This window comes from Lithobates pipiens, unplaced genomic scaffold, assembly GCF_037356315.1.
Source record: "Lithobates pipiens isolate NorthernLeopardFrog02 unplaced genomic scaffold, aLitPip1_a1.2 Scaffold_23, whole genome shotgun sequence".
Classification (NCBI taxonomy): Eukaryota; Metazoa; Chordata; class Amphibia; order Anura; family Ranidae; genus Lithobates; species Lithobates pipiens.
In genome coordinates this window covers 178311471-178326159 of record NW_027507785.1, presented here as the reverse complement: position 1 = coordinate 178326159, position 14689 = coordinate 178311471, and the positions used below count along the sequence as shown (strand labels likewise).

Genomic DNA, 14689 nt, shown 5'->3' with positions numbered 1-14689 from the left:
TGAGGGACAAATGAGGAGGTATGAGGGACATAGCGCCCAACTGTCCCTGGTTTGGAGCAATGGATTAGGTAGGTCCTCCAAATACACACCAGGGGAACCCATCACAGATCCCCCCAGAGAGAGTATTGGTGTCCTCTGCTAAATACAACAGATCCTACACTAGAAGTCAGCCATAAGTCCCAGAAGCCAGGCCGCCCAGCTGTCACTATATACAGTCACACTGTAACCTATAGATCCAAGTAGACTGCCCTCTGATCCCTGCACATCCATCCCAGGACCGCCCACACACTGTCTAGGAATAAACATACTCCTGATCCAATAAGAATCCTGACTTCCTTGTGTCCCCGCCCACCGGATCTCCGGCTCCACGTCACATCTCTGAAACCAGGCAGGACGGAGCTCGCTGATTGGACCACGCTTGTCCCGTCCCCGCACGTCATGAGAGCTGCTGAAAGGCGGAAGCAGCGGGCAGCTGGTGGCATAGAGTGACACCTGAGGCTGGGCGATACTCGGCTGGCAAGGCCCTGGATATAGAGGCCTTGGAGACACTCGGGCACCTCCTCTCTGAACAATGTGTTCACCCCGGGCCTAGCAGACACGGGTAGCCTGGACTCCAGTATGAGCTCCTCAGCCGAAGAGCCCCGGGCATGGGGCACCGTGTGGAGACATCTGCTCCTTTACCTCATGTGCCAGGTGTTGGTGAGGACGGGTCATGCTGCTATGACCAAGGAGGAGAAGTCACAGCTCAGGTGAGAGAATGGGGAGTAATGCCGGTGTGTGCCAGTCTGGAGGTGGGATTGTTATTGGAGGGACAGATCAGATCTGTAGTGGATTTCATCATTACCAGGAGCAGCTTCCGGGTACCTCACAGACACTTGCCTCCCCATCTATGATCGCTGGCTGGAAACTTTCTTGTGGTTTTATACAGGAAACACATGGTGTTTTCAGTGGGGGGTTGTGATGAGCATGGTTGGGGCTCAGTGGGAGGGAAAATGCCTCCAGTGTCGGTGATCAAGTATGAGTATGGCCTGGGATCAAAAGGAGGGGAACTAGTCTGACATCAATATGAGGAACAAATGTCCTCGTGGTCAGTATTAGGGGAGAAATGTTCTGGGGTCACTAGAAGGGGAAATGTCCCAGCGTCTGTATGGGGGCAGGGTGGGATACGCTGGCGTCAGTGGTCACTAGGAGGAGAAAATGCCCCCATGTCTCTATGAGGGGAAAATTGTCCCAGTGTCTGTAATCACTAGGAAGGCAAAATTGTCCCAGTGTCTGTAATCACTAGGAAGGCAAAATTGTCCCAGTGTCTGTAATCACTAGGAAGGCAAAATTGTCCCAGTGTCTGTAATCACTAGGAAGGCAAAATTGTCCCAGTGTCTGTAATCACTAGGAAGGCAAAATTATCCCAGTGTCTGTAATCACTAGGAAGGCAAAATTGTCCCAGTGTCTGTAATCACTAGGAAGGCAAAATTATCCCAGTGTCTGTAATCACTAGGAAGGCAAAATTGTCCCAGTGTCTGTAATCACTAGGAAGGCAAAATTGTCCCAGTGTCTGTAATCACTAGGAAGGCAAAATTGTCCCAGTGCCTGTAATCACTAAGAAGGCAAAATTGTCCCAGTGCCTGTAATCACTAAGAAGGCAAAATTGTCCCAGTGCCTGTAATCACTAAGAAGGCAAAATTGTCCCAGTGCCTGTAATCACTAAGAAGGCAAAATTGTCCCAGTGTCTGTAATCACTAAGAAGGCAAAATTGTCCCAGTGTCTGTAATCACTAGGAAGGCAAAATTGTCCCAGTGTCTGTAATCACTACAGACACTGGGACAATTTTGCCCTCCTAGTGATTACAGACACTGGGATAATTTCCCCCTCCTAATCACTAGGAGGGGAAAATTGTATACTTGGATTAAAAAGAAAAAAAAAGCGTTTGGCACATTTCCCCCCACACATGGCTAATGTGTTAGGTAAAGTCTACAGGCTTAGAAAGATCAGTTTGTAAATAGAAAACTGGCTAAAAAACCGAATTCAGAGAGTAGTGGTTAATCTCTGAATGGCCTAAGGTTGTCGGTGGTGTACCCCAAGATTGGGCCCAGAGGCATCTGGTGCTCAATATTTTTTGGAGGTGGCCAACAAACATGCCCCCTCACCTGCACCCCCCCTCCCCCAGTGGGAGATGGATGAGGAGGCGAGGATTGGACAGTGGGCCATGTTCAGAGGTGGTGCTGGCTCCTGGAAGCTGTCCCCCGCCTAGACAGGTGTCAGACATGAGGGTGGCCATCCATGTCCTTACCTTAGGAAGTGGTGCTGTATTCAGGGTAGGGCTCCTGGAAGCTGCCCCTCGATCTGCTGCAGCTTCCCGAGGGAAGAGCCGGGCCGTTGCTTCTCCTCCCAGCCAAACAACAGGAAGTGGGTCCTGAGAAGCAATTGGCCTGGAGTCTGAAGACTTCCTGATTGGCCGGGAGGAGAAGCAACAAGATATTAGCAAATAATTTGCTAATGTCACACAACTGGGTGGGCTCAGGGCACAATACTCTGCGGCCAGAGCCCACCCTTTTTTTAAGCCAATTGGAGCCTCGGGCTCTAATCATGTGCTTCAAAAAATAAAAAAAACCTAATTAGATTAGGGGCTGGGCGGATGGAAAAGGGGGGTGGCGCCCCTAATGGAGCTCCTGCCACTGTTAGAACCCTTACTTTTTAACACCTTTTATAAATGATATTGGGTCTGGGATTAAAAGTACCATTTCAGTCTTTGCAGATGACACCAAGCTATGCAGTGTAATAACGTCCTTACAGGATGTCTCCAATTTACAAGCCGACCTCAGTGCACTGTTTAATTGGACAACTATGTGGCAAATGAGGTTTAATGTTGATAAATGTAAAGTTATGCACTTTGTGGCTAAGAATATGCATCATACATACTAGGGGGAGTACAACTGGGGGAATCAATGGTGGAGAAGGATCTGGGTGTTCTGGTAGATAATACGCTTAATAACATGCAATGCCAAGTATGGACTCCAGAGAGATAGAGATAATTTTGCCCCTGTACAAATCATTAGTAAGACCGCATCTGGAACATGCAGTTCAGTTTTGGGCACCAGTTCTCAAAAAGGATATCGGGAAACTGGAGAAGGGAAACCAAACTGATAAGAGGCATGGAGGAGCTCAGCTATGAGGATAGATGGGAGGAACTGAATTTATTTTCTCTTGATGAGATTAAGGTGGGATATGATCAACATGTACGAATACTGAGTTATTACTGAGGTATTCACTTTAAGGTCAACACAGAAGGCAAGGGGAACTCTTTATGTCTGGAGAAAAAGAGAGTTCCTTTCCAAATACAGAAAGGTTTCTTCACAGTAAGAGCTGTGAAAATGTGGAATAGATACCTTTTGTGTTCCAGTCAGCTCCATAGATTGCTTTAAGAATGACCTGGATTCATTGCTGTGTACATAACATAACTGGTTACTAACATTTAGAGCCCTTTCACACTGACCGGCCTGCCGCGTTAGCAGTAAAGTGCCACTAGTTTTAGTGGAGCTTTACCGTAGTTTTAGCAGCACTCTTCGGCCGCTAGTGGGGTGCTTTTAACCCCAGCTAGCAGCCAAAGAAAGAGTTTGTAGCGCCACTGCCGAAGCAATTTGTGAGTGCTTCGGCGGCGCTCCTCCCACCGCCCCAAAGACGCTGCTTGCAGGACTTTTGTTAATGCCCTACCAGCGCCCCAGTGTGAAAGCACTCTGGCGTTCACACTGGGGAGCATTGAGAGATGTTTTTCAAGTGCTATTTTTAGAGCTAAAACACCTGAAAAACGCCTCCAGTGTCAAAGGGATCTTGCAGGTAAAGTTGATCCTTGGAATATCCGATTGCCTCTTAGGGATCCGGAAGGAATTTTTTCCTTTGCTGTAGCAAATTGGATCATAAATTGCTGGGGTTTTTCGCCATCCTCTGAATCAACTGTGGGTATAGGATTGTGTATATTGTATTATTATAATTATCTTAATTTTTTTTTTTATTGGTTAAACTACAGGGACTTTTGCCTTTTTTTTTTTTTTTTTTTTTTCAACCTGTAAAATGCTCCGGTGTCAGTGGTCACTAGAAGGGGAAAATGCTCCGGTTTCACTACAAGAGAAAAATGCCTTGGTGTTTCTATGAGGGGAAAATGCCGCAGCATCAATAATCACTAGGAGAAGAAAATGCCCTGGCGTCGGTGGTCAGTATGAGGGGAAAATGCCCTGTCGTCTTCCTGTCCCCATTCATGTGAATCAGGCACCTGTACTGATGGCAGTCTTGTACCTGCTGCACATCAGAGGAGGCATTCACCAGTGATGCTTCCCTGTGAGGTGCATAATGTACCAGTATTGAAAATATAAGGCAGTCTGTGAATGGACAAGGGGAGAGGAGGGGCGGCTAAATGATATACAGCTTCTGTGTATGAGGGTGACATCTCTGGAAGTGTATTGTGAGCTATACTCTCTGGCTTGTGTAAATCGTAAAGCGGTGACATATAACTTCATCAATACATTTGTTACACAGCACGTTTTAATTTGAAAAAAATGGCTTGGAGCTCTTTGTTATTTCAGTCGGTGTCCCACCACACCCTTCAGTCCCTTCTTTTGCCGGCCATAGCCTTCATGTGAACATGTCATATAATTCACTGTATTTTGCCATTGTTGAGGTTCTTTGTTCTCCTGTCACATTTTTCTTGCAGCAGTAGCTGCCAACCTTATCAGGCATTTGGCTGCTGGGCTGATGAGCAGATAATGCATTACTATTACTTTTCAGACATTCAAGTAATGATTTTTTTTTATTTTTTATTTCCACTCCAAGCCAATTTATGTGTGAGAGAAATGTGTGTGTATATATATATTATAAATCATTTTTTATTTTCTGAAGTTGGATTTCTCTTCTGATGAATCCCAGATCATTGTGTGAAGGCCTCATATAGTTAGCAGGCCACTCTGTTGCACTGATGAGCTAAACAATGTCCAGCTAGAGCCCCCCCCCCAGAACTTCCAGGTATGGGGCAAATAAAGCTCCCTTCTCAGGGGCATACTGTATCTCCAGGTTTGAGCATTGTCACAATGGGGGTTGAATCTAGCCCTATGCAAAAACAGTCTGTATTGCAAAGTATTTTTGAGAAATTGTAAACAAAATATCTGTCCCCAAGCACACTATTTCCAAAGCCCCCCATTAGAATTCTTGCCTGAACAAAGGTTCTTGTTTTCAGTAGTGTTGATTTGTGCTTCTCTCTCCCGCCATAAAATTGTTGTCTCCACTTCATACCCCATCATCTGCCTATCAGCCATATGCTATGAAATTGTAAAAAAAACACATTCCCAGAGCTTCCTTCACTTCACTATTCCTAAAGCGGTTTTAAACCCTCTGTTTTTAGGCACTTTTTGCTGGTGATTTAATCACTTACCGAATGTTATTGTAGAAGCTTGTGCCATGATCACTGCTGTAGTTTTCCTGTTTTCCGGGTAGCTCCTTTCCCTCACAGCATCCTATGTAGCCAGCCTTGCATGTAGGAACTAGAGCTGTCTTCCCTACGTTGTGTTCATCAATAGAAACACACAGCCCTATAGCCTAAGATGGTAAAGCACTCCCTTGCATGCCCCTTCCCCCTCTCCTGCCCCATCTTTACCATGCTAGCTGACTGACTAGAGACTGCACTGTCCCCTGTTGCTCAACTGCGCACTGAGAGAGGAGGAGGGACCAGCAGCTTTGAAAGTTGTACATCACTAGTGCTGGGTTAAAAATGGTATGAATTGGGAAGAAAATGTTGTGTTTTTTTTTTTTTTTTGTGAGAATCACTTAGTTTTTGGTAGCGCTGAAACTCTCAATGGTAACACACTATATATGTGTTGTAGTGTAAAGTTAATTGCACCCCAATGCATATTGCCCGGCTGGGTGGAGTCTTCCATCCACATTGTTTGTGTAGGAAATAAATTGAATGAAATGATTCTATTAGTGTATGGCTAGATAGTATTTATGTCTCGTTCAATCACCTATCCCAAAAATGAAAAGTTTGACAGAAGGTGGAGCCATGCAAATCATTCCTTTATAACTAGTGTCTAATTGGTCAATCTAGAACTGTTGGCGTATAGTGCAAAAATAGCCTGCTATTATGAAGCCATTTGTTCCATATTGCGTGTCCATGGCGTAGGGCTTGTGACTCAATGACCAAGTAAAACCATTAAAGTGATAGTAAACTTGAGGATAGCTCAGCTCCGGTTCAAACAGTATTGAGTAGCTTACTATTTGGTGTCTCTAAAACCTTTTTAAGACCTGCCATTTAGGAGATATTGCTGTCTTCATCTGTCCATGATGTCACTCGCACATGGGCATTGTAAGCACCATTCATGGCACACAGAGTTCTGTCTATCTGCATAGCAATGTGCCGTCTTTACATCATTTGTGTTTCCTCAGCACAACTGTCAAATCTTACATTGCGCATGCGTGAGACTCCCACACTGATGTTTGTGAAAGTTCAGGAGGATAAGGCTCCAGGAGGTTTTCTGGCCAAAGCCGTTGTCATTTTTGCGGAACAGACTGTTAATAAGCTATAGAAATAGTATGAGACTTTCTTCCGTTTTATAGCTTGTTTCTAGGAGTACATAATAACTTGGTATTCTGCTGTATATAGTTTGAAATCAATGGTTCTATAATAGTACTTCCGCTGTACACATTTGTGGTCCCTGATGTGCATTTGGATGTTTGGGGTGTAAAGGAAAAAATTGTCATGGCTCCACTTATTGTCACATGACCTGTAAATACCTTCTATTCTAGAAAGGATTTGCTGTGCTATGTCCTGATTCAGTTTGAGAGATTTCGTTTTTCATTTCTTTAGTCCCTTCTCTTCATAACTAAAAAACACACCCCAGGCATCTTCCAAGTGATTCCAGCTGACTCCGCCTCCTGAAAGTCCACCTATCGGCTGCTCTGTGAATTCCTGTGACACCGCAGTGTATAGTCACAGGGCATAGTGAATATGTGTCACATAATTAAAGGAAGTAAATGCGTGCAGATCTTAAAATTTACAAACTTTAAGATTGTTCAGATAATTAGGAGTAGGCTAGAAAAAAATTGAAATACGAAGTGAAAATGAATGTATTTTACATTTTGACTATAGATAAACTTTAACACATTGGGCGGTGGGTCATTGACTGTCTATAAAGGCAATGCAGGCTCTCCAGCATGGCAGATAGGGGAGCTCATTTTGTAAGGAGACACTCGCCTGATAATAAGCTGGAATATTATCGTATGACATTTACAACGCTCGGCATTCCCAGGTTTCTGCTGGAAGAATTGTGATGTGAGAGTCAGGTGCAAGAAAATGATATTTTTCCTCTCCACTTTTTTTTTTTTTTTCTTTTCTGCTTTAATGCAGTAATTGAATATGGTGGCGGGGACCATGCAATAAAAGGCATAGGGGTTGATTTACTACCGTTCTATATTCTGTGCACTGCAAGTGTACCCATAAGTGCAGTTGCTCTAGTTCTGAGGGGAATATGCAAGGGGAAAAAAAAAAAGTATTTTTGTTTGCACATGATTGGATGATAGAGATCAGCAGAGCTTCCCCTCAGATCTAGAGCAACTGCACACAGTATATTTGCCTTTAGTAAATCAACCTCCTAGACTACCTATTACAAGGTCCAATTTAAGTAGAATATACTGAGGTGCAGTTACTGACTTCGATACGGGAAGTGCTGACAGCAGAACAATACTGTAGATTGATGAATGGTAGGGACAAGATGGAGATGAGAGAAATATTTCCAACAACGTGTATTGATCAAAGGTCAGTGTGCGGTTGTTGGTTTTTAACCATTTTCTGCTTTATCCAAACGTTGTTTTTGGCTTTAGATATACGTTCTGGTGTTCAGCTTTTACGTAGCAAATCGCTGTAGATTGAAGTATCTCCTCTAGTATTACTGTGTATTTGACCAGGTAAAATGCACTCGATGATTAGGATGGCTTGACGATTGTCACCATTTTTCCTCCAATCAGAGCGTGTAGCATCCATTGAAAAGAATGGTAAATGTTTATGGAATGCAGACGCTGGCGTGCGAACCACCCATGGTGCCCTTAGTACTCCAGCTGGAACTCTTCGTCGCAAATGATTGCTTCTGACTGCACTATACGGCGTCGAGTGAAAGACAAAGTTGTACATAATGCTGCAGCCTGGACACTTGGGATATTCTTCATTTAAATGTGGATTTATTTTTACTTTTAAAATTGTTTTTGAGGTGTTGTAAAAAATTTTGATTTTATCAATTCTGTAATTCACGTGGTTTTCAAAGTTGAATATTTCTCGAATCCTACTTAAGTTTTATTTACAGTAACGTTAAGCATGCAATTGCATAATTCTGTTTTGTACAAGTTTTTGCATCCGAGTTATTTTTTTGCATTTTGTTTCAGGGCTCAAGTGCTGGAAATGTTTGATCATGCATATGGCAATTATATGGTATGTATACAAGATCACCTTGATTCCAGCCAAACCATTGGTCTGTATTGCTCATTATCAGTAAATTAGTGATTTTACAGTGTGAAATACACCACCTGTTAAACAATAATGAAGGTCATCTCTGAGTTCCTTGGCTTGTTTAAACTTTAGATCTATGTCACCTAGAACCTGTGCAACTGGAACTTCCCTTCATGTCACAATTGGGAGAAATAGGAGCTAAATAGGCTTTTGGTTGCCCGTATATAGACTTGCAGGCCGGTCTACTGCAGATTGACCTCTGGCCAAAACAATCTACCAGTAGACACTTAAAGAGGAAGTAAATACAAAAATAAAAAATACACCCTGTGTATAGCATACTAGCTCATTATGAATAACTTACCTGAGAATGAAGCCCCCGAAGCGGTCCTCCGTCTTCCTCTTCGCCGCTGCCATGTATCCTGGAGCGACTTCCGGGTCTCACGTATGCGCACGGGAGCCGACACTCGTGGCATATTGCAGCGATCTGTGGCCTGCCCAGTGCGTCTGCGCGCCGCTGTCTATGGCACATGCGCCGTAGACAGCGGTGCCCGTCTTCGGGTAAATATCTCCTAAACCGTATAGGTTTAGGAGATATTTCTTGGACCTACAGGTAAGCCTTAATCTAGGCTTACCTGTAGGTCAAAGTTGGTTGTAAGGGTTTACAACCACTTTAAACAAGAACTGCAGTCTGCTCATGTAATTTGTAATAAAAACATCTTTGCCATTCTGAAGCTTCCCTCCAACCACTTTTGCATATTTTATATATACTGTGATTCTATACTTGCCAAATATGTTGCAAAAATCTTTCTCCATCGAGGCTGGCTTCAACCATTTTAATGGTGGGCTGCTCAAGCTGCTGCCTGTTCACTTCCTGGATTTACACAGAGGCACACCTCCAGCTCTGCAGCTCTGATTGGCCCTCCTAAGACTCACCCCCCCCCCCTCCCTTCCTGGCAAGCTCTGAGTGAGGGAGAGAGCTGTGCATGATGTTATAAGCCTAGGCTAATGACCAGACAAGAAACAGGAAGTTGGCTGTATAAGGTATTTACTGGCAGAAAAAAGTTTTACTATCCAAAGTTAAAACAACAAGGGCAGAAGATTTAAATTATAGAAAGTTGAAAAAATGAAGGTCCGCTTTAAAGTCAGGCTCAGTAGATAATTTTATATTTCCTGTGCATTACCATATAGTAGAGGAGGAAACAGGAGTGGTAAAATGTCACTCATATGAAGGTGGGACAGTGGAAATTTAACTAGTCAGACAGTTTCTTTGGCACTGGTCAGCCAATCAGTGTTTGCCTTGGTATATAATCATGAGCTTGTTGCTCCCAGATATGGCAGAAAATGTAATTTCATTTTTAGTGATCTGTTTTAATTCTGTAAAAAATGTGTAGTGCATTACCTATAGTAAGCTGTCAGAATCTTGTACTGGACTGACTTCAGTAAACAAAATGATATGTTGGTATTAATATCTGCACTAAAATGTAAAACAGTATAGAAATACTATGCAATCATTTGTAGAAAATAATACCTATAAAAAGCTTTATCCAGTGCATGCTAAAATTTTAGTTAAAGAAGGCCCCTTTCACACGTGTAGAGAAATACCGTCCGCCGCCACAGATCATGGCTTGCAGTCCTGAATGGACTGTGAGGGTGCTGAATAGGGATGAGCTCAGGCGTGTTCACATGGAACACGTGCAGAGCTCGCCAGGAAGTCGGTGCAGCGCTGCGCTAATCAGTCAGTGAGACATTGCCCTATCTCTGCAGTCGCAAATCGGGGCAATGTCTCACTGCCTGTGATTAGCGCAGCGCTGCACCGACTTCCTGGGGGGCTCTGCACGTGTTCCATGTGAACACGCCTGAGCTTATCCCTAGTGCTAAATGATCAGAGCCCTTGTAAACCTTTTTCACAAGCCCTGTCACTTTGTAACTGACAGCCCATATGGAGGTTCAGTCTGAAAGCTGCACGGCTTGTCTGCAGAAGCCTGGCATTGCATCCCTGATCACTGATAATGGGTGCATTGCCTTCCAGGCTCCTGCAGGAAAAAATAACTGTTCTTTTCTTTTCTGCAAAAATATGTGCAGTTTTTATTTCCTAAAAGGTGAACTTATCCTTTTAACTAAAATAACTTTCTACCTCTGGATCTCCAAATAATTTTTTTGTTTTGCTGTTGTGATCATTAGAGGGTAGCTACATTCTTTATCCATGGTATCCCTGTATGTAGGAGCTTGCTCGTGAGATGGGCTGGAGAGGTGGTGATGTTCAACCCGATTTAAATATAAAGGGCCTCATGTGCGACCGCTGACATTTCCATAGGAACACTCCATAGAATCTTTACTTAAAATTACAACTATACAGCAAATAGAGAAGGAAACGGATAAACATATTGCATTTTGCACACCTACCCCTTGGTGGGCTCTTATATTCTGACAGCCACTAGTGCTGGCTTTCAGAATACCCAATTTTTAGCAGCAAATGTGTTTGTACTCTACTTAAAGTGGTTGTAAACTCAATTTTTTAACTTTTACCTACAGGAAAGCCTATAATAAGGCTTACCTGTAGATAAAAAAAATATCTCCTAAACCTGTACGGTTTAGGAGATATTCCCCTCGGTATGCGCCGCTGACTGCAGCGGCGCATGCGCACAAGGGGATTCTCGGCCTGAAAATCCGGCAGTGGCCGACCGGCCGGAATGAAATCTCCCGCGCGCATGCGCGGGAGTGACGATATCGCGGCTCCGGCCACTCACAGCGCCGGAGCCGCGATACCCGGAAGAAACGCAGAGGGAGCATGTCAGCTCCCTCGGCGTGGATCGGGCCAGATGTCGGGGCCTCGTTTGAAGGTATTTCATAATGAGCTAGTATGCGGTGCATACTAGCTCATTATGACTTTTGCTTTGCAGGTTTAAAAAATAAAAATAAAAATTTGCGGGTTTACTACCGCTTTAAACTGGCTCCTACATGTGCTCTGTGATGACATTTACCTCCCCCATTTGCATATTCCTTCGTGTTAACTCCTAGTGTGCTGGAAGGTGCAAACGGGACGGGGGGGGGGGGGGGGGCAGAGAAATGTCATCACAGAGACAGTACAGGGAACTTCACAGGGCTGTTTGTTGGATTCTAATCTCTCCTGATCTTCCAGCAGCCAGGTGTGTGTGTGCGCGGAGTTCCATAAGTTTCTTTGTTTATTTAAAGCCAGCAGCTACAAAGTGTAGCTGCTGACTTTTAATAATCAGACATTCACCTGTCCCATGGTCCATTGATGTGGCCGCACGAAGTTTCGCTCCTCTCCCCCTCCTTTCCTTAGCACCATCATATCTACTGTGGGCAGTGACACCGGCCCGTGACAGCTTACGGCTTTAGGGCTGGGTGCGCTCTGCCATTGGCTAGCCAATGGTCCCCGAAGACCGCTGGCACAGAGGGGCCTCTTAGTAATTTGTTTTTGTTTATTAAAAGTCAGCAGCTACAAAAAAGTGTATCTTCTGACTTTTAATAAAAAGACGATCACCTGTCCCACAATCCAGCGATTGAGGCCACCCAAACCCTCCATTCTCTCCCCTGCCTGTCCATGGCGCTGGCAATACTACTGTGGGCATCTGGTTGTGACATCTTGCGGCTTCACAGCTGGGTGCGCACGTCTCGCTGCGCTATCCTGCACAGCCGGGCAATCTTCTGTGACCTGTGATGTGTCCCAGAAGATTGCAGAGAGGAATGGCGGCTAGGTGGCCCAAGTGTTAGTGGGAGCATGTCAGTATTCGAATCGCTTCATTGACCAGATAATCACAATCAAATCGTGAGACCAGTGAAGATGCACACCCCTAGTCGCCACCTCCTAGCTGCCAGTCAACTGCCATCTAAAAAGCAAGCCATGATCACTTTTTAGGAAGCAGCAAGAGTTGCTGCAGTGTAAACGTGCCCACATTCTATGAAAAAAGAGCTTAACCACTTCCAGCCCAAGGACGTCATGTCATCTTAAGCTTTTAGTGGGGATATCTGAATGATGCCTGAAGCTGCAGGCATCATTCAGATATCATCTTTTAAAGCCGACAATTCTGTGCACCGTAAGAATAATCATAGCGGCAGCTTAGCTGTTTGACCGTCCTTTCAGGCGGACATTATCTTTCACGTTATACAAGACAATTGGGCTAGTTTTACTGTTTTGTTTTTTTTATTTTTTTTGTTATTTTTTAGTTTTTTGATTTATTAAACTTTTTTTGAAAAAAAAAAAAAAACTCTTTGGAAAATTGTTGCGCAAATACCGTGTGACGTAAAAAGTTGCAACGACTGCCATTTTATTCTCTAGGGTGTTTGCTAAAAAAATATGTTTAGAGGTTGTGAGTAATTTTTTCTAGTAAAAAAATAAAAAAAAAAAAAAAAAAAAAGTAACTGAATATTTAAGGGTAAAGACATTTATGAAACAAACCATAAAACAAATACAAAACAGAGGGAAAAAATATAATCTATATTTTTTGATCTGTTCTTTGTGGGACAAAATACATTTTAGTACTTTGGGGTCAATTCACTAGAGATTACTAATTTTTCAGCAATATCGCATTAGAGAATAGTCAATTCATCAAAATAAAATATCGAATGTGAGGTAAATGGTGCACATTTTGTTAAAATAGTGAAATACATACCACAAAAAACTTGAGCTAAATCATTAGTCAATTCACTAAAAAACATATTTATTACTAAGGCTGAACTCGGGCGTGTTCGCAAACAGCATGTGCAGAGCCCGCCAGGAAGTTGGCACTGCGGAGCGCTAATCACAAGCAGGGAGACATTGTCCCGATGCTCGGCTGCAGAGATCGGAAATGTCTCACTGCTTGTGATTAGCGCTCCGCAGTGCCGACTTTCTGGCGGGTTCTGCATGTGCTGTTTGCGAACACGCCGGAGCTCATCCTTATTTATCACCTTGTGTTTGCTGTATTTTAGAAATGTACAAAATAACAATTGGAAGAACCCTGCACTAGCTAAGAAATGAAAAGTTTACAATGTATCAGTGTGAAAATGTTCAGCTCCTGAGTTCGGGAATGAAAATAAACATTTCATCAGAGGGAGACTATTGTCTATGAATGACAGCACTCTGGAATGTTTTCACACCTTCACAGTATTGTGTGCCTTCTGTTGAAGTGTTAGCCAGTAAAAAAAAAAAAAAAAAAAAAAAAGCCAAATATAAGGCCCCTTTCACACATGCGGACCGTATGTCTGTATTTCATCCATCCGTTTGCCTATGAAATACGGACATACATGCATTCCTATGGGATAGCGGGTGTCTGTGGATGAACATCCGCAGACGCTCGATATCGTCCGTCTCCACTATGGTCTGATTCTGCAGACTGAGGAAAATCCTATTTTTTTTTCTATCCGTCTGCAGAGCGGATCGGATGAACACGGACAGGCGGTCTGTGTTCATCCGATTCCCCCATAAAGGAAAGCGGAAATCTGACAGGGCGGTCCCAGCACAGTGTGCCGGGACCGCCCTGTCATCCACTGGCTCAGCGGGGATAAAAGGAGCGATCCCTGCTGAGCAAGCGGATCATCGCGGGGCGGATCATTACGGATCCGTCTCGTGTGGAAGGGGCCTAACGCAAATTTTAGGCACTAAAATTATTTTATTTAAGATTTTGCATCGTAAATTGCCAACCTTACATTACAGTGCAAAACACAACTGCAAAATATTTTATACGTTTGGTAAACCATGTTTTTTAGTGAATTGACTATTTTTGAGATGCGCACATTTATTTTAACTAAAAAATACCTGCAGTATTTGTCTTGTGTTTTTTAACCATAGTTATGAGGTCCAACATACCCCTCTTCTCTCTTGCCGCAGTCAACCCATAACGGCTGTGCAGGAGACATTACTATTTGACACTATTTTTAATTCTTTTTTTAAATACAAAGCAAACTCTCCCATCCATCCATGTCCCCATGCTTTATTGGTTGAGAAATCACTTTGAACCCCGCCTAGCATTCCTGGCCATCTTGAGTAAGGGCAAATGATTAAAGTAGCATTTCATTCCTGGAATCCATCTGCCCTTAATTCTAACATGCATACAGAGGAATGTGCTTAGCTTTAGAATACCCCCCCTCCCCTTCCTGAATTCTCCTCTGATGCATGATGACATTTGCCTAAGAAAGAAACCAGGAAGTAACTGTAGAAGTGTTGAAAAAAAAAACAAGTAAACATAATCTACTTTCCTATCCATTTACTAA

General features: G+C 43.5%; 1 protein-coding gene across 2 annotated transcripts in view; it reads left to right on the top strand.

The window, feature by feature from the left end:
* The first annotated feature begins 418 nt into the window (after positions 1-418).
* EDEM3 (ER degradation enhancing alpha-mannosidase like protein 3) overlaps positions 419-14689 on the top strand; it is a 123652-nt gene continuing 109381 nt past the window's right edge. Inside the window, exons 1-2 of one of the 2 annotated variants that reach the window (XM_077452661.1) lie at positions 419-749; positions 8413-8458. In XM_077452661.1, coding sequence (XP_077308787.1) covers positions 619-749; positions 8413-8458 — 177 coding nt within the window. In that variant the 5' untranslated portion in view covers positions 419-618. The remainder of the gene's footprint in view (positions 750-8412; positions 8459-14689) is intronic. The other variant, XM_077452662.1, reaches the window with a different exon arrangement.